General features: G+C 42.0%; 1 protein-coding gene across 8 annotated transcripts in view; it reads left to right on the forward strand.

Annotated features, from left to right (window-relative positions):
* Window positions 1-26,291, forward strand: part of LOC311046157 (band 4.1-like protein 3) — a 75,970-nt gene that overhangs the window by 27,872 nt on the left and 21,807 nt on the right. For all 8 annotated transcript variants that reach the window (XM_084058315.1, XM_084058321.1, XM_084058314.1 and 5 more), the window contains exons 2-12: window positions 1,131-1,333; window positions 4,875-5,018; window positions 14,823-14,927; window positions 15,508-15,550; window positions 15,694-15,769; window positions 17,352-17,570; window positions 19,476-19,563; window positions 22,611-22,763; window positions 22,910-23,007; window positions 23,774-23,949; window positions 25,188-25,396. In XM_084058315.1, the coding sequence (XP_083914441.1) occupies window positions 1,142-1,333; window positions 4,875-5,018; window positions 14,823-14,927; window positions 15,508-15,550; window positions 15,694-15,769; window positions 17,352-17,570; window positions 19,476-19,563; window positions 22,611-22,763; window positions 22,910-23,007; window positions 23,774-23,949; window positions 25,188-25,396 (1,503 nt within the window). In that variant the 5' untranslated portion in view covers window positions 1,131-1,141. The remainder of the gene's footprint in view (window positions 1-1,130; window positions 1,334-4,874; window positions 5,019-14,822; window positions 14,928-15,507; window positions 15,551-15,693; window positions 15,770-17,351; window positions 17,571-19,475; window positions 19,564-22,610; window positions 22,764-22,909; window positions 23,008-23,773; window positions 23,950-25,187; window positions 25,397-26,291) is intronic.

A 26,291-nucleotide genomic window follows, 5' to 3' on the forward strand; every position in this document is an offset into this window, starting at 1 on the left:
TTTTGGTTAATGTTCCCCTCAGAATAGGGATAATGGGTTCAAGTGATTAATGTAAAAAAAAAGAGAAGGAAGGACTATTAACAGCAATACACCAATATAGGAAGGTGGGGTGGGGTTCTCCAAAAGACATGTGCCCAGGGCCAGGGGCCTCACGGGACCATGATACGGTGTGATCTGCAACTAACCTGGGTGAATGCTTGTTTTGGCTCTAGTCTAGTCACTGTTCTATACAGTATGTACAGTATAAGCTATTAATTTATAATATTGACCATCACATGAACGCACTCTTACCTTGATGAGGATACAGTATAGATTAAAGCTGTGTCCATTACTCCATTTACAATTCCGATGTAGGAGTCGGACAGTGGAGGGTTCGTCCAAAGACGGATTCCCCTCAATAATCAATAAGGCTCTGATAAAAAGTCATCGGATATTGGCGGAATGCAAATGATTCTCCACGTGAACGAGACTGTGACTGTCACGTTATCATTTACGGCCGGCTTAGTGAATCGGGCGCATGGCATGGTTTTTAAATGTGATCATACTGTAGTAGGAAGGAAACTTGAAAGGAAGATGAGAAAGAAATCCCGGGCTCCCCCAGAGTTAGTGTCGAAGTGTCCTTGAGCAAGACACTGAACCCCTAATTGCTCCTGGTGAGCAGGTTGGTGCCTTGCATGGTTTCCTCCGCCATCGGTGTGTGAATGGGTGAATGTAATTCACAATCTATGTAAAGCGCTTTGGATAAAAGCGCTGTATAAATGCACCATTTACCATTTATGATGTGTTGAGAAGAGAGATGGGCTGAAAACACTAGGCTACACCATCCCTCTACTGTATGTGTGAATGCAGCCAGGCCTTACCCAGCAGACTGCATCTATCACTTGAGCTCAGCTAAAATGGGACTAAAAGCAGAATGAGGCCAACGTGTTTCAACATTTCTCCTTAGTCCTTACTCATTCCCATTGTCATAAATAATAACTATGTCCTTGCATTCGCATCAGACAATGGTCGAGCGGGGGGGCGGGGGGAAGAAAAGCTTACCGTAAATAAAGATGCTCTAAGTAGGTTGGGTGACTCATCTTAATTCCTTTTCCGTCCCCCTCCCCTTGCTCTTTATCCCCCGTCTCTAGTGTGATTTGCCATGACGACCGAATCAGGCGCCGAGTCGGAGCCGCAGGAGAAGAAGAAGGAGACCGAGAACGGGGAGGCCAAGGCGACATCGCAGCCCAGCCAAGAGCCAGCAGGAGGCGCAGCAGCCCCTGTGTCCCACCAGGCCCTGCCAGAGCAGCTGCCCCCCGTTGTCGGACACAGCACCCCTGCCAAGAAGACACAGGTCAGCAGCCCCAGCATCCACCCATAATTCCAGCTCCTGTGTCAAGTTAACCACCATAAACCCTAGGAATAGTGTCCAAAGCGAAGCGCGCACATCCCAATACAAATGTACAGGTGCTGAACAACAATGAATACGTACACTGTAGAAGACAGGGAAGTCCACACACTGTATCTCAGCTCCCAGTAGAATATTTTATTGAATCGACAACGTTTCAACCGAAAAGGGACTTCATCAAGTCACCTAAGTCTGTACTTGGCCCTAAGGCTGGGCAACTAACTGAAAATATATCAAAACCGATATTAAGAACCAATAGCCAACGTATAACCGAATAATTGAGAAGCGCCTTTTAAAAAAATATATATATTTCGTATATGTCAACGACTGACACGATAAAGCCATAATAGATTTTTTTTACGATTAGTCTGAGTAATCACTTACTCTGTATTATACTTACTTACGTACAAAAATTGCAAGAGCTTGTAGATTTATTATTTTTCACAATTATTTTGCTTAATAATTGCTCATTCATTGTGATCGAGGCAAAAGTTTTAAATAATCGTGCTATTGATTTGAAGTGGCCCCCTCCTTTTTTTCCCGTTCTACACCAGATCTCCTTGGCGAAAATAGCTGATCTACAAGCTCACAACAAGCCATTGCAACACAACGGGTTGTGCGGTTGTAGATCTGCTATTTTCGTCGGATGTTGGTGTATTATTACATGCCCAGAATAGGGATGTGAGGGTTCATGAGGTTAATGTCTTGCACTATTATGTGTGTGTGTGTTACACTACCCAAATATCAATTCATATACATATACTGTAATTGGTAAATACATCTAATCTGATTCTGGGAACATAATCTCATGCACAAAAATAAAATCCCAGGATTTACGTAGAACCGTCTTTCAGTCATAAGAAAACAGCAGAGGTCTCTGTTGTGGTGGAGAATGCAGTCTGCAGCTTGTCCTTGTTTTGTCTGAGGCAGCCCTGAGTTACAGAGCTTGTGATCTTATCTGGGGCCCTGAGTGCTTGTCCACAGATAGCAGTCCCAACAAGTTACCTGGCTGACAGGCTATCTGTTCCATCTACCGGTGGTCCTATTACATTACCAGAGCTTTCAACTAGCAGTGGCACTAACATACTGAAGGGAGATTCACACTTCATCATCATGATAATAATAAGGATCCCTAGTTTCAACTTTTCTTTCCACTTTATTCTTGGGCAGTAGTCTAGAAGATGTGACTGCAATCACATTTGTGATAGCTTTAAGTAATGTTAGTCAACATAATGCCAGAATCTCATCACTATGCAGATAACCACCTGGTGATCTTATATTTACTAGAATGAGCCATGATAAAAAACCTGAACTATTATGGTAAAGTAAGGTTCTGTGGTTAACTGTGAAAAGACTAAAATGACATAAATAAATTGGTTAACCTGTAGACATACTGTACTTAATCATGGTCTTGTTTGGAAGATGACTCCTCGGACTCTTGTTCTGAATCTGTCAGCTTTGTAAATGTTACTGGATCAGACTAGCAGCAGTTTAACTGGCAGCCTTATCTAGAGTAGGCCGCTAATGCATGCAACAGTAGAATAAAGTTTAAATTTGTAGTCTGACAGTAAAAAAGCAATCAGTAGTGAGGATTAAAAAGGCCGCAGTGCCCAGAATGATTATAGATGTGCAGAAAAAAACAGCTTTGGCTCCAAATTGTTTTAATTTTCAATGATGTGCAGAAAGTCACATAAATATGTGCATGCTCGAACACTGAACCCCATTGCCCTATGGAAATGGGATGTTGATAGGGAAAGCATGAGAGGATATAGTGAATCATCATGGGAGGGGATGTTTGTGAGAAATCTGTCACATGTTGGGTGTATCATCTTACTTGTTGGAGGTATGTAAAATATACTTTACATATCATGAGCCAGGGTCATCAATATGTCCGTACATGGACAAATGTGTCCATGGCAAGTCTTGCCCTTGTCCGTGGAAAATGTTAGATTTTGTTTTTACATAACATCATAATGTTTTGATCAAAAGACCCAATTACTGAATGTCAGGAGTCCACTAGTCTAGTACAGTGGTTCCCTTTTATTTTCAAGGACCCCCATAATTACGGGTCCATTTGGTTCCATTTCATCAGAGTTACAGACCTGTAATGGTTATTTAGGGCTAGCTCTTTATGTGTTTCTGGTAATACTATTGCCCGCTCATTTGCATGTCCATGGCAATTTTTTTATTTTGAAAAAAATGTCCACCAAAAGCCAGCATGGCGATGACCCCTAATCATGAGACATGATATTTCATATCAGAGTTTTACCCCCATATGATGTATCTAAGACTGAAAGATAAAGAAAACACGGCGTGAAAAGTGTAGCACAGGGCACGAGGGGAGGGTGAGCTGCCATTGTCAAGTGTGTGAAATACCAACCACAAAGCCGGAAAGAAAGCCTGGTACAACCGTGTCCATTTTTATGCAGTACTTAGGTTGAGATATTACTTTGGCACAGACACGCACTGTATAATTTGTCATTTTTCATATATTCATATAGGCTGTCATATGAAAATTAAACTGTGGCCTCAGTCTACCTGCAGTAGATTCCCAATATGACAGATATTGCCTGAAGAGCTGGAAAAATACTTTTTCAATTTGAAAATGAAAAGAGACAGTAATTGCACTGCCACTTTCATAGTAACGAGGTAACACGTCCCTGGGCCCCGAGTGCTTTCCCCTGTTCAAAATCACGCAGGAAGGGGCCTTGTTTTCAGCCAAGTGGAAAATTGGATTTTCTCCGTTCAAGACAAAATGGCAGCACACACCTTTTGCTCTCCTCTACTCTGATTTTGATTCGGTTGATTCTGACAGTCATCTCTATTTTTACATTTTGGTCTTGTGACATTAGAACCAGGGGTTTTTGTCCTAAACAGCAATGTTAAGTAACTAACACTTAAAGAGTACAGCACTGTGAGCAGGAGAGAACCTAAAGACCAAAATACACAAATACACAATACACACACATGTTGGAAAATAAAAACTCCGGTTTCGTACTCATGATACGATTGGAATCACGATACTAGGTTCGCGATACGATTTTTCACGTTTTTTAAACACAAAATTAGTTTCCAGACAAATGACCGAAAAATCTTTTTTTTTCTCTTACACAAATCCATTATATTCTTCTATTTTATTTTATTTACAATACTGTGTTTTCTCTTATCCTCTTTTCAATACAGTAGCAAATGACTGAAAACTCTTGCATCGCAATACATTTTTTATTAAATCGATTTAAATTGTCACCAGTTTGAATCGATTTTAATCGATTTACGATAAATCGCTACATGCCTAATCACCTCCCTTTCCGAAGATGAAGTATAAATCAGGCTTGAGTGTCCAGACTGAGACAACAAATGTATTTCCAGTCCACTTCCCCAAAAATCAGTTTCCATGTGTGCGTGTTATTTTTTTTGTTTCTGTTCAGACTTTGATAAAAAATGGATAGGCCAGAAATCTGACTTTGATGATTGTCCTTCCTCGTAGGAGTCTCAGGAGGAGGACCTTACGTCCCACCGGTCGTCCACCAGCCGTCTGTCCAGGTCTCCGTTAAGAGGAGTGAAGAAGCTGAAGATCATGCAGTGCAAGATCGCACTGCTGGACGGCTCCGACTACACACTCACTGTGGAGGTGAGACGCTGGAGATGATGCCACTGGTTATTATCACTGCTACGGGTTCTAATTATTACGCACATGATTGGGCACTCAGGGTGTTGGATGGGGGTCAGAATGAATGTTGGACTATCGACAATATTTCTTACACTTTCAGAGTTAAAAGGATAGTTCACCCTCAAAATGACCTTTTCTATCGATTAGTCACCCCATGGAGACTTGAATTCATGGATATTGTTTAGCCAATAATTTGATGACCGGCAGCGGTTCCAGTAGGAGACACAAAGAGTCTCCTTTGTGTCTCCTACCGGAACCACTGCCGACCGGTCCGCTGGTCATCAAATTATTGGCTTAGGAATGCGACAAAAACAAAAGCATATCCATGAATTCAAGTCTCCATGGGGTGACTAAACGATAGGAATTTTTTTTTTTTTTTTGTGAACTATCCTTTTAAATTAACACTGGATCTACCTGTGTATATGCACTCAGTGTAGAAGTAAGACTCCTGCACACTCTCTGTCTTCAAATGCAAATACAAAGTTTAATGGGAAACACTAAGATTACCCCTTCGGAGACCTTCATCAGGTTGAGGTCTCTTTCATACTTTCATGAAACTGTAAAGTGCAGGTTTTTCCAAACATTTTCCAAAACTTACCAATATTTCACACCTTGGCAAATAGCTGATGAAGTTAATAACTTCATCCTGTGCCTGCACAGTAAAATCTATCAGTGTTAATTTATGCATTGTTTTTTTGCATGTTTTTACTCTGAGAGTATGCAAATGGTCCCATGACGGTCCATTTGGTCCCACTTGTATACACTGTGAGTTAAATGAACCCTAATGATTTTGCTGTGTGCCGCTGAGGGAGGAGGAGGAGTAGAAAACCAGTCGGTGACTCACACCCTCCTCCTTAAATCTCCCTCTGTTAAGCAGATTCCTCCCCACCGGGAGCTTTGAACAAGGGGGATTAGCAAACTGTTTGGGGGGGGGAAACCATGAAATGGGAGCGCTTTGTTGGAAGGACTTCAGTGTCGGACACCCTGTGTGGGTCGGCTGTGATTACTTGGCAGCTTGATCTCCCACTGCGGTCCCTGGTAGGATTTCTAAGGACATTGGCCTAGAAACAGAGTCAGCTTGGACTGTGGAGCGCAGCAGATATACTACTTACCAGAGGGGCTACAACAATGCTTCCCATTTTACAAGCATGTCCATGGAGATAAATCGGTTTTACTGAAAAATGAAATAAAGAGCACATTTTGACCACCAGAGACCGAAGGCATTTTCATTCATTGCCATACTTTAGTTTAAATCCTCCTTTCGGCCAGCTGTACTTCCTCTTTCCCCATTAATTTTAACACAAAACTGTATGCGCTTGTGGTTTGAAGGTATATTGTAGTGTACAGTGCTGTAAGTCATGCTGTTGTGGCAACCAGACTAGTTTTTTTTACGGCAGATGAAGCGAGGCTCTTTCAGAGCCAAGCCGTCTACATCTACACAGTATAAGGAAGTGAGTGGCAGTCGAATCGAGCTGAAACCTGAAGCCCAAATATGCAGTCATACGTCATAGATACTGTACTTCATAAATGGGGGTCCATAGATACTGTACTTCATACCTGGGGTCCATTTGGTTCCATTTTGTACACTCTGTGTAAGGGTCCATTTGTACACTTGCAAAGTTACATGCCTACCTGTAAAGGCGGCTTTCCATATGCATGGCCTCACCCCACACCACACCACACCGACCACCACAGCAACGGTTTCCACTACAATGAAGTGGGTAGAGTGGTGTGTAAGTGGTACTAAACTGGTGCCTAAAAAGGACCCAGTCCTGGGTAGGTCTGAGCTAGGCCAAGCTGGGCCACGTGCACAGGTGATTTGCATTTGTATACAGGACAGTTGGCCACTCACCTACATTCCATTGTTAGGCAAATATTTACATTACAAATGAGTGTGAATGACCAGAGTCTGCTACTCATACCTGTGGATTTGAGCAGGGGTACTTTTGTGTAATGGAAACGGTAGATATTTTGAAGCGGTGCGGTTCTGGTCTGGTATATGCTGGACTGGACTGGTCTATAAGCTGTAATGGAAAAAGGCCTTTAAGGGTCCATTTGCAGTGGACCGTTAAGAACCGGAATAGTTAAAATCCTAAAGGATCCCAGCCCTAGTCAATGGACTGGTCTCATGAAGTCCAAATCCACATGTAGCCACGCCGTTTTTGGACCCAGTCCTGTTGTCTTACTAATGTGATACACATTGACATTCTGAAAGTGACATTCCCATGATCCCATCATCTCTAGAGGAACAGTGAGGGTGATGGGAATGTCACTTTCAGCCAAATACACTTTCTAGACGAATTTAAGCTGGTGAATTTTGCACTCGAAATTCATCTGACCATGGAAAACATTTAACAGCTGAAAAAGAAATGCTGCCGGGTTGCTTTAAGGTTCTACTGTGTTTTAGAGGCATATGCTCCTAAACATGTATTACCGCCACATGCACCGAATAAGAAGCCCAAATTTAACGTTAAACTTGAATCTCTAGCAGAGCACTTCAAGGTCAAAATGTCCAAATTTTCCTGAATACTGAGAAGTCATCCTGTAACTGAAAGTTCAAAAGAAAAATGTTAGAGATGAGGTCAGTTGAGCTAGTACGTCCGAACTCCGTTTCTATTAGCGTCTGTTATTGAGTGTGTGTTTACTGTGCACGTGGTATACGCATGCACGTGGTATACGCATGCACGTGTGGTGAGGAGTGTGGACAGGAAAGACTCCAGAGGAATCACCCTGACCCGTGTGTTTACTACTAGCATCTAATCCTTTGGCCATGCCTCTTGCCAAGGCTTCCTGATGCTCTCTGACAGCAGGCTAGGATAAACTCACCTCACCCATGTCTCTAAAACTAACATTTAACCCATTAAGACCTGAAGCCGATTCTACATGTCTCCTAAATCTCAACAGTATTCTGAAAAACGTATGCTTCTATATCAGTGGTGCTCAATCTTTTTCATGTTAAGGACCCCCAAAATTATATGTATTTGGCCGCGGACCCCCATCAAAATATTTTGTTCCAGGGACCCCCAGAAGCAAATATTTTAGTTAAAAGTGTAAAATAATGCTTTTTAGCTCAAATCTAAAAATGACACAGTTCCAGGCCTTAATGGGTTAACCCATTAAAACCGGGAACACATCTGTGTAACCATTTTAACCATTATTTTATACTTTGGCTATTCGAAAATAGCAGATATACAAGCTCATAGTGCTACGAGCTTGTATATCTGCTATTTTTGAATAGCCAAAGTATAGTATAGGAGAAACCAGTTTCATCCTGTTAATTAGGAAGTGTTGAATAAAATGTACACTGTACAGCCAGTTCTGTCTCTTGCCTAAGGCGCCCCTCATTTGCATGTTTGTGCTGAAGGCATTTAGCTAATGCTGCCAGCTAGAACAAGTTCCATTGACTGAGCTGGGAGATGTTCAGTGTCTTGCTCGAGGACACTACAGCAGGACACATACATACCTGTGGCTGGGCATGTCGGCTGTCCCTGGAATGTCAGCCTGTGAACTTTCAAACAGGGACATTTCTCGGAATAGGCAACCTGGATTGGATGCCCGCCTTTTACTTTACTGTAGTGGTTAGTCTTAATACTCTCTGCCAAGCCACGGGCGGGGCGAGAGATTATGTTTTCATGCGAGATACAAATCAACAATCTCTAATTACTTTTTGTGAAGTCATTAACATAGTTTATGGCCGACCTGTTTTGACACCTGGATCTCCCCACGGGGATCAATAAACGTCTACTTGTCTGTCTTTTCGTTAGTCTGTCCGACCACCCATCTGTCTGTCTTTCTGTCTGTCTGTCTGTCGGTCTGTCTGTTCATCTATCCGTCCGTCCGTCGATCTATCAACCTGTCTGTCTGTCTGTCTGTCTGTCTATCTGCTACAGGCTCTAGTTAAGGCAAGCGTTATTATGGAAGCCGCAAAGGACTATGGTCTTGTTCAAAGGAGTAGTTCACCCAAAAAAAATCGTATTTTCTATCAACTGCACACCCCATGAAGTCTTGAATTCATGGATTTTGTTTCGTTTTTGTCACATTCCTGAGCCAATAATTTGATTCCCGTCTCCTACCGGCTAATGTATCTGGTAGGATACATTGGATACATAGGATACATCTGGTAGTAGATAATTTGTGTCTCCGGATATACACCCGGTCATCAAATTATTGGCTCGGGAATTTGACAAAAACTAAAAAGAATCTTTTTTTTTTGGGTGAACTACCGTACTCCTTTAAACCACGGAACAGACTATAGCTGATCCTTGTATTCTTCTAAGAGAGAGACTATTCATGCTTCTCTATCCCCCCACTCCCCCGGTCGGTCCCATTTGAAATGAATCCAAAATGTCAAGATATGAACATGTTTTATCTCCGCGACCTTCGCCGATTTCCAGCTGAACTCGTTTCCTCCAGTGGGAGGGAAACTGGAAGTTAACTTAACTAGGAAGTTTCTCATCATCACTCCAAGTGACACAGATATGAGCTTTTTCTTTGGCTCGCATCAAGAGGCTGTTTATGCAGCACATGCTCCTCACCACAGAGCATGGCGCGAGGAGGAGAGAGTGAAACAAATCCCTCATTAGTTTGTTAGAAATTAGTGTTCTATTTTTGCCGACTAAGCTTGTTATCTTTTAATATGAGTGTGTGTTCTTCATCCCTCATAAATTACCGTGAACACCCACAGCACAGTGCTATACTGTATTATTTATCACCAGTGGTGGAATGTAACTAAGTTCACGTACTCAAGTAAGGTATTTTTTACTTTACTGGAGTATTTCCCATTCTCAATACTTTTACTTCTACTCCATCTCAGAGGAAAATATTGTACTTTTACTCATTACAATTACCTGAAAACCTTAGTTACTAGTTACTTTGTAGATTTCAATTATTATTAAAACAAACATACATTAACCACTTCAGACCTATACATACTGTACATATAGCTCACAACGCTTCGCTTTGCGACGCGTTGTGAGCTTGTAGAGTGATGATACATCCTAACGTCTGTATCATCACCACCCAGCTCCATCCTAACATCTGTATTATTTATCACCACCCAGCTCCATCCTAACGTCTGATTCTTTGCTGTGCATAATTTTTTGCTGCGCAATCATGTATAAATCAGCCATAAGCTGGCGATAACCAAGTGGTGGACAGTAACTACAGTAAGTAAGATTGTACATTTACTTGTACTTAGTACAATTCTTTTGCAAGCTGATTGATCGATTGAATTGATTGAATATTTTATTAATATTTTATTAAACAGAAATGCAAACAGCACGAGTACAGTCATATACTTAGTCTAAAAGGATCACACAAAAAATTAGGATTACATTTCAAATAGAAATATTGTACTTTTGACTCCACTACATTTCTAGGAAGGGACTCTTGGGACCGAAACATACAACAATATATTATGAATTGACCACTTAAGCCCTATTTTAAATACAGTGAAAATAGCCGACCATGCTCAACCCATCCTCCCAAAACGATTACCCTGAACATGGCTGTTTTCAAACCCATACAAATGGCTCGTTGCTAGGCAACACATTGATTTTTCTTTTGACATTATTTTGACATTATGACTCATTTTGTTGTTTTGGAACCCATTAACCCTCCGCTTCTCCCGTGAAGCTCCTTCAGAAGATTTCAGAACCTTTGGGGCAGTGGGAAGCAATTCTCTAGCCCAGTGGTTCTCAACCAGTGGTCCGGGGACCACCAGTGGTCCTTGAGGGGGTTCCAGGTGGTCCCTCCCCATAAATGATGGAAGAGTTGGTAACCAAATGGACCCTTATTAGGTAGATCTTTAACTCTTGAGAGCTTGAAATAAGGGTCCATTTGGTTAAATTTTACGCTCTCAAGAGTTAAATTATTGTCAAACATCTGCATTACTTAATTTACAAGAAGTCTGTACGTTACGTTTTGCCTGTTATCTCTCCTATGGTACCACATCAATACAGCATGGAATTGTGGACAAAATCGTATCCAACGATAACAAAATATGTTTTGGGTCTGAGAGGCTAAATCTCATCAAACGGTGGTCCGTGGCTCAAATGCCGAATCAATAATGGACCTTCATATGAAAAAGGTTGAAAACTACTGCTCTAGCCAGACGCACACTCTCTGTATTTGTTCACGGTGAGAGAGTGAGTGAGTGCCCACAGCACCCAGCTCCCACTGCTGCACTGATCACTAGACAGGGATTATGGAGTATGGAGGCAGTTAGTAATTGGCGTTGATTTTATTTATTTTATTTTTGGAGGGGGTGGCATCTAGGATTTATGCCCTGACAGGCTGACACCACTTTCATGTGTTTTCCTTAAAGTGGAGCGATAGGGAGACAGGCGACGGAAATGTTCTCAAAGTAAAACTCAGTTCTAAGCCAACAGGAGTATTTATGATTCCAGAGATAGAAGTTGGTAAACTGTCCTCTACGTGATTCAAAGAAATCCAGTCATGTAGATCTCGGGATTAGGGATGTGAAACAACTCATATTTTGCGAGTCGGCGTGTTGAGGGCAATAATGGATGTGTCGATCGATTTTTCTTTAATTTATTTATATATTAATTTTGCTGCGCAGCAGTTAAGTGGAGAGCACTTCTGTTGCCTACTGCCAGTCTGCACAAGAGATCAGGCGCTGATTGCTCCAGCGGTTTGCGAGATTAGCTCCTCACACACACACACACACAGTCAGACCCTCTTATATAGACAGTTAGCCAGAGCCATGCGCTAAAAACTTTCTCTGTATTCCTAAACCCATCCCTGGGCATGCAGATACCTGCCTGCATGTACTCCACTGTAACTCTAACCCTAACAACAACATCCTCTGTTGCTGTAGCCTACGTTTTAAACATTTTAAGCAGGTGTATAAACGCAGGTGGATGCATCTACTTAAACTCTACTCAAATGTATGCTAGACACCCAACCTGTTGGATATCAAACGGGTGAATAACAGGTAGAGTTATGAATTCCACTGTACGCTACAGCACACTACTGTGTTGCCTTAGTCAACATTGTTTGAGGTAAAACCTGTTCTATTGTGTGCTCAAATAGAACAGAATGTAGGGTTTCATGACGCCAGCAGCTTCTTTGGGCATTTTCTTGCTTTATTTAGATGGCCGGTGGTAGAGGGGTGCCTATTGGCTCAGCCATTTGACCATATGCTCCTAGCGAGCAGCACAAGGACCTGGATTTGAATCCAATCTCGTCTCACACGTCTCGTCTCGTCTCTCCTCTCTGTCTGCCCTTCGTTTCCTGTCCCTCTACACCAGTGGTTCTCAACCTGGGGGTCGCGACCCCCAGGGGGGTCGCCAAATAATTTGGGGGGGTCGCCAGATATTTTGGTGAATTTTGAAAAAAAAAAAAAAAAAAAGTTTTTTTTTTTTAACAAAATATTTTTTTATGTTATCATTAATTCATGTTTTATCAGTTAATTTACTCAATTTACCCACTTTTTGCAAACATTTTTTGATAATAAACAATTATCAAATAACCTATTATAATTAAATAACCTTCGCGTGCGCGAACGGGACCGCGCGCGTGCACGCGGGGGGTCGCGGGAAATAATATCATTATTTTGGGGGTCGCGGCCTGAAAAGGTTGAGAACCCCTGCTCTACACTCTCCTCTGTCTGTCTGAAATAAAGCATTAATAAAAAGCCAAACAATAAATCTTTGGAGAAAAAAAAGATAGACAACCGAGGACAGAGAGAGAGGGGTGAGACGTATTCGATGGAGATGGATTCGCACACTCGGTTCCTTGCGACTCCTACAAGAAGCATATGGTCACTCAGTGCACTAGTAGCAGGCTGAGCCACCAGGCAGTGACAGTTTCTGATAGATCTCTGACAGTAGTGCTGGGGCTCAGTGTTGAGACGTCACACAGCCACTGTCACTGTCAAAGTCACACAGCGCTAGTCTGACACGACTCTGCTGATTCCCTGAGAGCTGTCCCTTCACCACTAATGATCTGCTGCAGACAATTTCATACTGTACGCCTGTTGCAACAGCACAGTGGTTTTCAGCCCTTTTCATATCAAGGTCCATTATTTATACAGCATTTGAGCCACGGAAAATTTGCGGAGATTTTCACTCTCAGACCCAAGACTTAAAATATTTTTTTTATCGTTGGATAAGATTTTGTCCACAATTCCATGCTGTATTGATGTTGGTACCATCATAGGAAAGATAACAGATTGATCAAGATAACATTTATTTAATTAACTAATGTAGATGTTATAACAATAATTTAACTCTTAAGAGCGTACGATGAAACCAAATGGACCCGTAAAGATCTATAAGTGTTCATTTGGTTACCAACTCTCCATCATTTAGCTGGGGTCCACCTGGAACCCCCTCAAGGATCACTGGTGGTCCCCGGACCACTGGTTGAGAACCACTCTGGAATAGCACACTCCAGCCCGGCAGATCGGCGCTCTTAAAGAAGAGTTGAGCGAAACGTGTTGTGCGCTTCATGTCCATGTTGGAGTTTATAACGTCATGCCTGATTCACCAAAATAGCCAAACAATTTGAGCTTCTAGACCCGCTGTTTTCGGTGTGCGACATCCTTACGCAACCATGTACAGTATAAATTAAGTCTCTTAAATGTCACGTGCATGATGTATGTAGTCTGTGCTCGTGTCAATAGATGGAGGCGAGTGTGTGTGGCTCTCCAAGGCTGCTGAGTGTGTTCTGACTCACCCTGCTGCTGTGAAGCAGTGGATGAGTGGGTGAGATGTGACAAGCTGCTGGCCAGCATTCTGGGAGGTTTAATATGCGGCGGTTTGAGAGAGAGAGAGAGAGAGAGAGAGAGAGAGAGAGAGAGAGAGAGAGAGAGAGAGAGAGAGAGAGAGAGAGAGAGAGAGAGAGAGAGAGAGAGAGAGAGAGAGAGAGAGAGAGAGAGAGAGAGAGAGAGAGAGAGAGAGAGAGAGAGAGAGAGAGAGAGAGAGAGAGAGAGAGAGAGAGAGAGAGAGAGAGAGAGAGAGAGAGAGAGAGAGAGAGAGAGAGAGAGAGAGAGAGGACTCCAGTCGCCACCTCCTCTGGGGAGGCCAACTGTGTGTGCGTGCGCGTGCGTGCGTGACACCTGCGGCTCAGTTCGAGGCGTGGTGTTGATTGGCAGGAGCCTTGATGACGATGAAGGCTCAGGAAGTTGAAGGATAGCGGTCAGTCGAAAATGTTAGAGAGGCAGGGCTTGACAATAAGGCATTTTAACCACTTTAAACGCTATATACTTAGTTGACCGGAGTGCCATAGGGGTCTATTACTAGGCCCCCCCTTTTCCCTCTACACCAAATATCCTTATAGAGAATAGCCAATCTACAAGCTCACAACACGTTGTCAGCTTGTAAATCACCTATTTTCGCTGGATTTTCGCCCCAGAATTGGGATGCTAGGGTTCATGTGGTGAAATGCCAAAACACTACTCTGGATTCGGCTTGGGAAATGTCCTACATTCAGTACTGTGATGTAGTCCCACTGAAATATCCAGATATGCAATCATTATTTTAGTTATTTTAAGTTATGTTTTATGCATTGCACATTATGTATACATTTCAGCTATCTTATGAAACTCACACAGTTTTTCAAAATATGATATTTCTTTATTATATTATTGAAAGCCTGCGCAGTGCACTCAGGACAAATCAAGGCTATTACAACAAATCCTTCCGTCATAAATGGAAGGATGCCGGTCATGTCCAGCATGACTCACAGTCTTGTCATTTGACCCCTCATAAAGCAGTGTGTATGTGTGTTTTCTGTTCCCAGAAACGAGCCAAGGGCCAGGTCTTGTTTGACAAAGTGTGCGATCACCTCAACCTGCTGGAGAAGGACTATTTTGGCATCACACACAGAGATGTGGAGAACCAAAAGGTAGTCAATGTTTTAACTTATAATACAAATACACAGACATCCACAGAGCTTTAGAAATATTGTGGAATAAATATATTGCTTTAAAAATGCAGATCGTGAAAATAATAATTTTATTGGGCCGTCAATTGATAGATAGGATGTATGTTTCGTTTAGTTCTGGAAGCCGTAAGCTGACGACTGCGGTTGGCCATCTTCTTGGCCATTTTCGTTGCATTGTGTACCTTTTACCCCGAATATAGGCAGCCATCGCATTACAATGTTGCTCACTACATGATTTTTGTCATTGCTGCCTTGTATAGAGGTTACGAGGAAATGGCAATCATTTTTACAACAGAGGTGATAAAGTATGACATCTAGTGGCTAAAAGTTGTCTATTGTTACTTTCTTATATAGTGCATTGTATGATGCATGAAAAATAGCCATTGTGAGCTTGTAGATTATATCATTTTGTGTAATTAGTATGCCTCTCTCGTATTGAGCAGAGTCTGCTACCTGCTTCCGGGAAATGATTCACCATAATGGATTATTTTAATGTCTGGTCAGGTGATTAATGGTTTTCGGTTGCTGTTGTCCATTACAGAATTGGCTGGACCCTGCCAAGGAGCTAAAGAAGCAAGTCAGAAGTAGGTTATCAAATAATATCCAGTTATCCATCCATCTCTTTGTATATCAATCTGTATGTCTATAATTAGTTTATATGTACAAGACAAACCAATTTGTACGTTCTTTTTTCTATTTGTTGATTTGGTGTTTTGTGACTTTCCAGCTGGCCCGTGGAACTTTGCTTTCAATGTCAAGTTCTACCCTCCAGACCCCTCCCAGCTGTCCGAGGACATCACAAGGTGACTCAATAGGCTGATGCAGACGCATTGATATTCTCAGCCAAGATACATATTGTTTTTGTTTTTTTCTGCAGCGTCAGCTGTAAAATGTCTTGTTGTCCCTCTGGGGTCGTTCGCGTTCTGTCCTCGTATCCATCTTATATAGTTATATTTCAGACAGGTAGCTGGTTCTCCTGTCCAGAGAGAGTAGTATATAAATCAGGCTTTACACTCCAAACATGGATGCAACTCTAGAAGTGTTTCCGTTCCTAATTCATCAATGGTCTAAGCATCTGATAGTAAAAGAGTATAATGGTCACTATAGTTTCTAGCCCACTGGTTCTCAACGTCGTGTCCCGGGACCACGAGGGGTCCAAATCGATCCTTATGGGTCTGTTACTCATTTGATTGGTTTGTTGCATTTGTTCACCCTCAGAGTTAATGTAACACTGAGGATTTCACACAGTCGATTGGGGTCGAAGAGATACACAATGGTGTCAAATTGCGGTCTGTAGCCTCATGCATACCTTCCTTGTTCAATTCAAAAGGTTGAGAATCACTATCCTATGATAATTATACTTCCTAGACAATATTCCTATGAACTTAGAATGACCATTAAGGAGAAGGATACACAGCAAAGTCCTTAGAAAAACTAAATTGGACCAGGATAAATCTTTAGACTCTCAGAATTAAATGAACACTGAGGATTTTTGCTGTGTAACAACTGAGAACAGGAGATTGTTTTGCCTTTTGCATATGGGTCATTAAGGCAGCTCTTATCTAGGACGGCTTGGAATGAGTGCAACACGGGTCAGCCGGTGTCTCGGCCGCTTAAGCTTAATTTACTGTATACCCGCCGGCACGAACAGATTCTCAAGCTAACAACACGCCGCATCGCGACACATCGTTAACCTGAAAATCTGTTATTTTCGGCGAGCAATACCGGCATGCGATGGAGTATAAATTAGGCTTCAGTGCATACCTACCACGTTGTCACAAACCTTGTCACGATGTCATAGAGTTGATCTTCCTGCACTCTCATGCTTTCTTCTCTACTGTCATGTCTTTCTCTGTTCCACTATTGATGCAGGAAATCAAAGTGACAAATTAGGAAGTAAATAATACAGTGTCAGGGTTGAATCATAAGTGTTCTTTTCTCAAGCATGAAATTTATCAAAAATATATTTGTTTTGGCACGTGCCGCTGTGACAATCCAACCCAACTATTTCTCTATTTAGTTTCAAAGTTACTTTTAATTAAAAGCGATCCTTATCGTAACATTTCACATGTTTTGAAAAATCAAGCCGAAAATAGGCCTTGGAATAAAGATTTACAAATGAAATTCAAAGATAATATTAAAGTGGGTTTATTACCTGAACGTAATAAGTGCCGCGTTTTGAGCTCGTAGATCTGTTACTTTTGATCATTTTGTGTGACACTGTAGTATGATCAAGTAGGCCATTAATTTATTAAAAAACACAAAAAGTTAGAACATGGAGATAAGCCTTTTTTTTCTGCCTGACAGCAACGATATAGTACAACGGAAGGTTGCAGAAGTCACCCCTCTGTGTGTGTGTGTGTGTGTGTATGTGTGTGTTCCCAGGTACTACCTGTGTCTGCAGCTGAGAGACGACGTGGTGTCGGGCAGGCTGCCCTGCTCCTTCGCCACCCACACGGTGCTGGGCTCCTACACCGTGCAGTCAGAGCTGGGAGACTACGACCCAGAGGAACTCGGTACCGACTACATTAGCGAGCTACGTTTTGCACCCAACCAGACCAAAGAACTGGAAGAGAAGGTCATGGAGCTGCACAAGAACTACAAGTTAGTATTGATTGTTGGCATTGCTATATAACTCACCCAGTGCAGTGGTTCTCAAACTTAACCCATTAAGACCAAGAAAGCATCTGTGTCATTTTTAAAATGGCTTTGGCTATTCAAAAATAGCAGATCTGCAAGCTCATAGCACTACTATTTTTCAAAAATCATGAACATTTGTGCAAATCTTTTGAATGCATTTTTTAAGTGAAAATGTTTAACTCCAATCTTTGCTTCTGGGGATTCTACAAATGTTTTCTAAATTCTAACAGTCTTTTCGAACAAAATTATGTTGCCATAATATCAGTGGTTCTCAAACTTTTTCATGTCAAAGACCACCCAAAATGTATTTGGCCCCATCTCAAAACATTTTGTTCCAGGGACCCCCAGAACGAAGCAAAGATTTGAGTTACAATTTTTCGCTTTAAAAATATATATATTGAAAGATTTGCACAATTTTTCATGATTTAAAAACATTTTCTCACTATTTTTGAATAGCCAAAGAAATCTAAAATGACACACGGATGCTTCCCCGGTCTTAATGGGTTAACCTAGTGTACCCCCGCTTCACCAGCACAAAACATTCTTCCTGATGCTGACAGGAAGTGTTGGTGGTATTATCTTAGGTTTTTAGTTTTGACCTTGTTTTCAGTGGTACATTTCAACCACTTATCAATTGAAAGCAATACAACCAGGTGCTCACAAGAGATGGAAGTGGTTAAACACAGTTTCAGTGGTGCTCCTGGATCAAAACGGGATCAAACATTAGAGAAAAACAAACCGGTCACTCAAAATGGAGGAAACAGCCTTAATTAAACCAAGGCGACTGCCAACATTTTTCCACCTCGAATGGTCTTCATCTTTCACCCTGATGAAGACCTTTAGAGCTTGAAACATGTTGGCAGTCGCCTTGTTTTAATAAACGCTGTTTCCTCCATGTTACCTTTGAGTGACCGGATTGTCTCTTTTACTCTCACTTATCACTTGATTAGATTTTCCTTTTGTTTGACTTTCATGTTCAAAATGAACGATGTAAGTCCATGAAATGATACAGTGAGCATTGGAAGGAGGCTGTATTGAAAAAAAATGGCATATAAGTGATTTTTCAAACGGGCATGTCTCCAGATTTAACTGATTTTATGAAGGTGAGATAAATTTGTTTATAAGCTAAATCAGACTTATTTTTTCTGAAATGTACGCCTTAGGCCGGGACACTAGTACCCCCTTTTGAGAATCACTGCACTAGTGTAACCATACAACAAATCTTAATGCACAAAAGCTACAAGTCAGTTAGCCGTTAAGCTAGCCGTTAATAGTATGTCGTTATTAAGCCGCTAAAAAACTGCTACAAATGGCACCTTATGTGAGGTTGAAAAACTGCAAGCCAATATCATCACTAAACATGATCACTCTCAGTTCTGCAAAGCCCAGCACCTCCACAAACATTACATTTGTGCTGTACCGTTTATGGATCCGGCCGACTGTAGGCCATTTTAATGAAACTTCCACTCTCCCGGTTTTTCTATTGATTTGTATGCAATTTGATATGCTTCTGTGTAGCTCAAAAGGCACTTGCCTCTAATGCTGCCAGGATTAGGGAACCCATTTTCTCCAGAGCCACCTATGCTAAAAATGCATCCACTCACACTACACTACAGTGTATTGCAAAAACATGCTTCAAAACAGAAACTGAAATAGAAACGTTATATTTTGCTGATGGTTTTTTTGTTTGTTATGGCAATGGCAAAACAAATGCCATTTCTGTATTTAATTGGAATCGGTATCATCACACTTGCTGTCATCACCCTCTATGATCCTGTTGGATGGTATGTTTTTACTGATCTGATAAGATGGATATGTTCTTAGTTGATCTCATGAGTGTGTTCTGTGTTGTGTTCTATGTCCTGTCAGAGGGATGACGCCGGCTGAGGCTGAGATGCATTTCCTGGAGAACGCCAAGAAGCTTTCCATGTACGGAGTGGACCTCCACCACGCCAAGGCAAGAACCTTCTGCAACTCCTTACCCAGAAATATAAGCATTTGACAACATGGATTTCAGTGGGTCACTCCGAAGTCAATACTGTACAATAGTCGGCATGCACAGTGAACACTCACATGTCCGCTATGGGAAGCGGAGACAAACATCGGAGACGTATCTAGTTCTCCACTAACCGGCACATAAACGGAAATTAGATTTTCTGCCTCCCACAAGCAATGGATTAGAGATGGAAGAGATTGAATCCAGTGATTAATGCTTTAATGGTTGTCACACAATACACTGCCAGTCCCGTCTCCATTGATAAGAGGTCTCCAAAATAAACAGAGAAAACATGGTGGTGACATTGTTGACTGACTCACTGTGCACGCTGCAAAACTAACGGCATTCCATTCTGCTACGTGATCTGCACCGATGCTTCTTTGTCACCAGCACCCTGCACAGACACACTGCACAATGCTGCTTCAGAAACGTCACTGTCTGCTACCATAGTTAACACTACAGCTTTTAAAGCCCACCATGCCACCGCTGAGCTGCACACACCACTCACAGCCAACCACTGCTGCCACTACCACAGAGAGGGGGTTATCTGCCTGCAAGACGAGATCAATCATGTCTTTATAACGCATGCAGCAGGAGGGAGAGAGGGAGGGAAGAGTCATGATATCTGAATGACAGAGTACAGCTGACACTCCGAATATTGCCGCTGTGGGCCATGACACCTTGTATGTCCAAAACAGTTACTTTTCCCGAAATGGGGGGAAAAGAACCTTCATTCAACCTAGCGTCCCTAGTTTGGGAATGTCATTATAGGCAATAAGATAAAATAAAAAAAGAAGATTTCTGCTGTTCTGCTACTTTTGCACGACACCTCATATGACAAAGTATAAAAAAAGGGCATGAAAAGAATGGAGATACAAGGTTTCAGCCCGACAGCATCCGTTATAAAGAGCTTCGAAAGTGAAGTTGGAACTAAATTAGATGAGGATAGTGGAGAAAATATTGTTTCTATGATGCTGGATCAGAAAAATAAACACAGTCCGGTTTCTTGCCCGAATGCCATGTCTTTTACACTTCCAAGCTTCATTGAAAATGTTGCCAAAAGCTTAATTTTCATAATAATAATATATACGCCCGGGTGGAGCAGGCGTAAAGTTGCTGCCCACCACCGTGGAGACTAGGGGTTTGAATCGTCCGTGGTGCCACTGCCTTGGCCGGGCGCCCCAACCAACATAATTGGCCTTGTTCATGGGAGGGTGTCTGTCGCTGCACTGGCAACTCCTACAGGTTGGTGGAGGTGCATGTTCAGCAGGGAGCGGAACTGGGAGGAATAGCATGTTACTCTGCACGCGTTACGTCCTCCCGGTGAAACTCCTCCCTGTCAGGTAAAAAGAAGCAGACTGGCGACGCCACGCGTTCCGGAGGAGACACGTGCTTGTTTACACCCTCCGTAATTAACCAACCAGTAAGGGTCAGCCGTGACAAGGGACTAAAGTGTAAGGGGGACTTGGGAATTGGCGTAACAACCAAATTGTGGGAGCAAAAAAAGGAAATGAAAACTATGTTATTCCAGTATTGGCCTGTGTCAAGCTGGGGATGCGCCCACATTTGATTCCTACTGTATTAATTATTCTTGTTTGAATTTAAGATATAAATCTGAAAGCTTTGAGCTTTGGGCTCAGGCTCAGCACTGCCACCTCCTCAGTGTTTCTCTTTGTTGAGTCAGACAGTGGGAAAGTTACGAGGGAGACAGTAGGAAGGCATTGGCAGAGGAGAAGGACATTGGCAGGACTCAATCGTTACTTGGCTTGCAGCTAAACGGCTGTGGGTATGATGACATGCGGATGCAGAGACAGGGATTCTTAACAAGAACACTCCCTGGACAAAAAAAAAAACGGAAAAGAAAGTGTATTGTTTTCAGGACACCGCTTAGATTGAACCAAGCAAATGTTGATGCATGATTTTAGTGCCAGAGTTAAAACTGATATATACGTTTATAAGGTTCTGAGGTAATACATCTTCTCTCCTCTTTCATTAAACGCCTAGTTGGTAGGGAGTCTCTTTGAGTGCTTGGCTCCAGCTAAGGGAGAGGTAAGAGGCTGCATTCCATGCGCTGTGCACTACCTGAGTGTGTCTCCTTGGTGTGTGTCCTCTCCTCCTCGTGCATGGTTTTGTAAGACAACCTGTGAGTCAACGTTGCAAGGGTTTGCATCACGCCACCACACACATTTTTTATTTGTAACGGTTGCTGCTGCCTTCGAGCCTCGCGCTTCCCTCCCTGAAAGCGGTTGCTGGTTTTGGATCACCCATCCTCGCCTTGTGAACATTATTATAGGGCTTGATGTACTTTGCTGTGTGCGGTGTCGCTCACCAAAAATAGCAGATCTGCAAGATCGCAAAGTGTCGCACCACAACGCCGTTTGTGAGCTTGTACATCGACTATTTTCGGTGTGCAACGCCGGCAAGCAACTAAGCATAAATCCAGCTCATCCATTACTCCCTCGCTTCATCCATCCGTACCCCAAGACTTCATTGTTGTGTGTGTTGCCTCTCAATGTGCCTTGAGCCATTATCTGTGCAGAGCAGATTAGCATTCCAAATGGCTGTCACCACACTCTGCACCTGCTTGCTTCAGCCTGGATCGTACTGCAGAGAGAAGGTGTCTTACGACATGCCGCTTGACAATACCGCTATTTTCAACTGAAAAAGGTGTCGACTTCATGGGTGAAAACACGTAATTTTTGTCAAGCGACATGACTCGCACAACACTTTTCTTTTTTGCCAAAGCATAAAATAACCATTATACTTTATGCTGCTGCCCTTTGGCTCCTGCATACTTATATTCATACTGTACGTTCATACTTTTACCGATTGGTGTGAAGGGAGAGTGACGTTATGGTCAGAGGCTTCTGTTCAGAATGTTGATTATATTATTTTCAAGTTGAGATAACACAAATGGGTTTGTTGATCTTGTTTGTGTTTGCACAACGTTGTGCACCTGTCGTGTGTGTGCGTGTGTGTGTGTGTGTGTGTGCGTGCGTGTTCCGTAGGACTCAGAGGGTGTAGAGATCATGCTGGGCGTGTGTGCCAGTGGCCTGCTGATCTACAGAGACAGGCTTCGGATCAACAGGTTTGCCTGGCCCAAGGTCCTCAAGATCTCATACAAGAGGAATAACTTCTACATCAAAATACGCCCCGGCGAGGTACGTGACGGCTAATAGATAATAAGCACAACCTGCTGTCAACCATAATACATACATAATAAAAATGAGCAGAACATCTGGAAAAGCTGACAATTTCAGCTGGAGACTTAATGAGATTTATGATGATTTCACTTTTATTCTCTCAGTTCGAGCAGTTTGAGAGCACAATCGGTTTCAAACTTCCAAATCACCGTGCTGCCAAGAGGCTTTGGAAGGTCTGTGTGGAGCACCACACGTTCTTCAGGTGAGAAACCCCTGTCATTGGGCAAGACACACCATCTTAAATGAGCAACAGTCTCTTTAGACAAGACACACTCTCTTTAGGAGAGAAATGCACTCTTTACATTTAGAAACACACAGATTAAAGTCATTTGGATTCCATAGAAGCCAGCATGTCTTCTGTGGATGCATGTTGTGCAGCGAAAATAGCCGATCTACAAGCTCTCAATGCGTGGCAGACGCATTGAGAGCTTGTAGATAGGCCATTTTCTTGTAGGTAGGCTATATAAGATTAGAGCATTTGAAGTGATCAAACTAGCAATATATTCAGAAGCGTCTTCCATAAAACCCTAATGGCCTCGGATATTTCACAACGGCAAAGGATAAAGCTCCAATATGTGATTTCTTCACCTGGTTGGCTGTATGTAGAACAGCAGGAACAATATTGCTAAAACATAATAACATAACATAAATCTTTTTAGGTTAGAAACACTCTTTTAGGTTAGAGGCACTCTTTAAGTTAGGTTAGAAACACTCTCTTTAGGTTAGGCTAGACACACTCTTAAGGTTAGAAACACTCTTTGGATGAGGAAAAATAGTCTACAATGTATAAAATACAAGTCTGCCGTTTACAACGTCTCCCCATGGAGTATCTAATCAAGCAGAAGCAGTACTTATATATTACAAAATATATGTTTTTTCTTTGTTGTCACAGGCATGTAAAATCAAGCTCATGTACCTGTATTTGGAGTTGTGATTACCGTAATGTGATTGATTGTAATCGACGGCAGGTTGGTTTCCCCTGAGGCTCCCCCAAAGAAGTTCCTGGGTTTGGGCTCCAAGTTTCGCTACAGTGGCAGAACGCAAGCTCAGACCCGCCGGGCAAGTTCTCAGATCATCAGACCTGCTCCCTTCTTTGAGCGCTCGTCTAGCAAACGCTACAACATGTCCCGGAGCCTTGACGGAGGTGAGGAGGCAGTGGTTTATGCCTTTGGGTGAAATGCCAGCAAATGCTGTTGAAATGTGTTTCCGGCGAAATTGGAATGAACCACTTATGTCCCCCTTTCTTCTTTTTAATAGCAAAATAAAATGCTTATAATGACATGCCCCTAATAGGGACGACACTTGAAAGTGGTTAAAGTAAAACAAAATGTAAAAGCTAAACAATAGTCTCTCTTCTGCCCTTTTTAAATATTTATGTGTTGGAAGTTATACTTTCGACATATCCACATATTGGAAGTATTTGGCTAATTTTAGCTTTTCTATGCAGATGAAAATAAATTATTTCCAAAGCAAAACAGTCAAGTCAACCATGGAAGAAATTAAGACAGTCAACCGTGGCAAGCATTCTGACAAAACCCTTGCTTAGAAGTGCAAATCACGCTTTTGTTCTCTTGAATTTTTTTCTTTTTTAAAAGAGGTTAGAAAAACATTCTGAAAATCTCACCTGAAAGCTGAAGAAGCACAACGTTTTGGCACATTCGGTCACAGCACATTGGACAATGTGCTTTCCAGGATAATAAGATCAGTAGCTATTCAAAATGAAAGGCTTTTTCTTCACAGACATGCTGACATTTTGCAGCATGTGGACTCGGTGACAGTGTCTTTGTTGCACGTTCAGTGAAAGCCACTTCAGACTTTGTCCATAATAATAATAATGATGCATTTCTTGCTCTTGGAAAATGGTAGATGTTAGATGATGCAAAAATACAATAATAATTAATAGTTTAACCCATTAACCTGAGGCAAATTCTAAAAATGTCTTCTAAATCCTAAAATTCTAAAAATGTCCTCTAAATCCTAACAGTTTTCTGAAAAACTTAAGTTTCTATGTCAATGGTCCTCAAACTTTTTCATGTCAAGGATCCCCAAAATTATATGTATTTGGCCACGGAGCCCCCATTTTTTTCCAGGGACCCCCAGAAGCAAATATTTGAGTTCAAAATTGTATATATAAAAAAATATATATATTCAAAAATGTGCACACATTTTAACGATTTTTCGAAAATAGCAGATCTACAAGCTCATAGCGCGGCACGAAGCTATGATCTTGTATATCTGCTATTTTTGAATAGCCAAAGTATAAAATAATGGTTAAAGTGGTTAAAATCTAAAATGACAGATGCTTTCCCGGTGTTAATGGGTTAAATAAGTTGAACAAAATGTCCTTACGAGGTTTGAAACGATTGTCCCGTTCCCCTGCAGCCCCTATCATGGAAAACCACGAGACGCTCATGAGGGACATGGCCAACGACGGGCCTGCCAAGGCCATCGCCAAGGGCACCCTCATCACCACGGTAACGCCAGAGAAGAAGGCGGAGGAGGAGAGGGAAGAGCAGGAGGACCAGGCTCAGACCGACGCCGGCGAGTCGCCAGAGGCCGTCCCGTCCACTCCGCACAGACACGACACCAAGGTAAAACCAACAGCCACCGACTGCTCCCATGCTCTCACTGGGGGCTGTCGCGATCGTGACACATTTTAACGATGATGATAAATCTTCATGCAAATAATTGTGATGAACGACTCAATTGTGTTTTTGGCATTGGACAAATGACATTTCTGTTTGTGTAAACAACAAATCCAATCAAAATGACAATTATGTTTTTGTAAACAAAAAATCCAATCAAAATCTAATCTAAATAAATAAATGTAATCTAAAATGTACTATGGCCTAAGCAGGCCATATTTATACATTTTATACTTTGAATTTTGTTTTTGTTTTTAAATTGGAAATAGCCAATCTGCTATTTAATTTTGAAAACGTTTTAAAAAGTACGAAAATGTTTCAATCAGATGATTTTATACAGATGAATGGAAAACGATTCTGATTCTGACAAAATAATTGGCCTAGCTCCCACAGGCTTTTTTTTCTTCTTATGGTTTCTGTAACCTCAAGCTGTAATGTGTGCAACAGTGTCACGTTGAAGGTCAAATATGAGTACACATTGAGAGGGTACATCTCTGTATTTCGGTAGCCGCGTGACTAGTCTTTTGGTTTTTCTAAAGTATGTTTGTGTAAGTTATTTTCCCTTCATTTATTTTCGTTCTCTCCCTTCTTCTTTCTTAATGGATTCTGTGCCTGTGGAGAGAACTAGATCCCCGATGCTTTCAGCTGACCCACTGCCATAGACTAGGCACCTAAGTGCTTCTTGTCTTGTGTGCGCTTTACTAATTAGCTTTTCCCTTTCTTGTCCTTCCTTTGACCCCCCTTCACTATACTTGTGTGTGCTCGCCACCCCCCACCACCCCACCACACCATCCCCCTCCTGCCGCCATCCACCCCATCACCCTGCTATGTATGCATACAC

This window comes from Gymnoscopelus microlampas (genome assembly GCF_963454915.1).
Source record: "Gymnoscopelus microlampas genome assembly, chromosome: 5".
NCBI classification, from domain to species: Eukaryota; Metazoa; Chordata; class Actinopteri; order Myctophiformes; family Myctophidae; genus Gymnoscopelus; species Gymnoscopelus microlampas.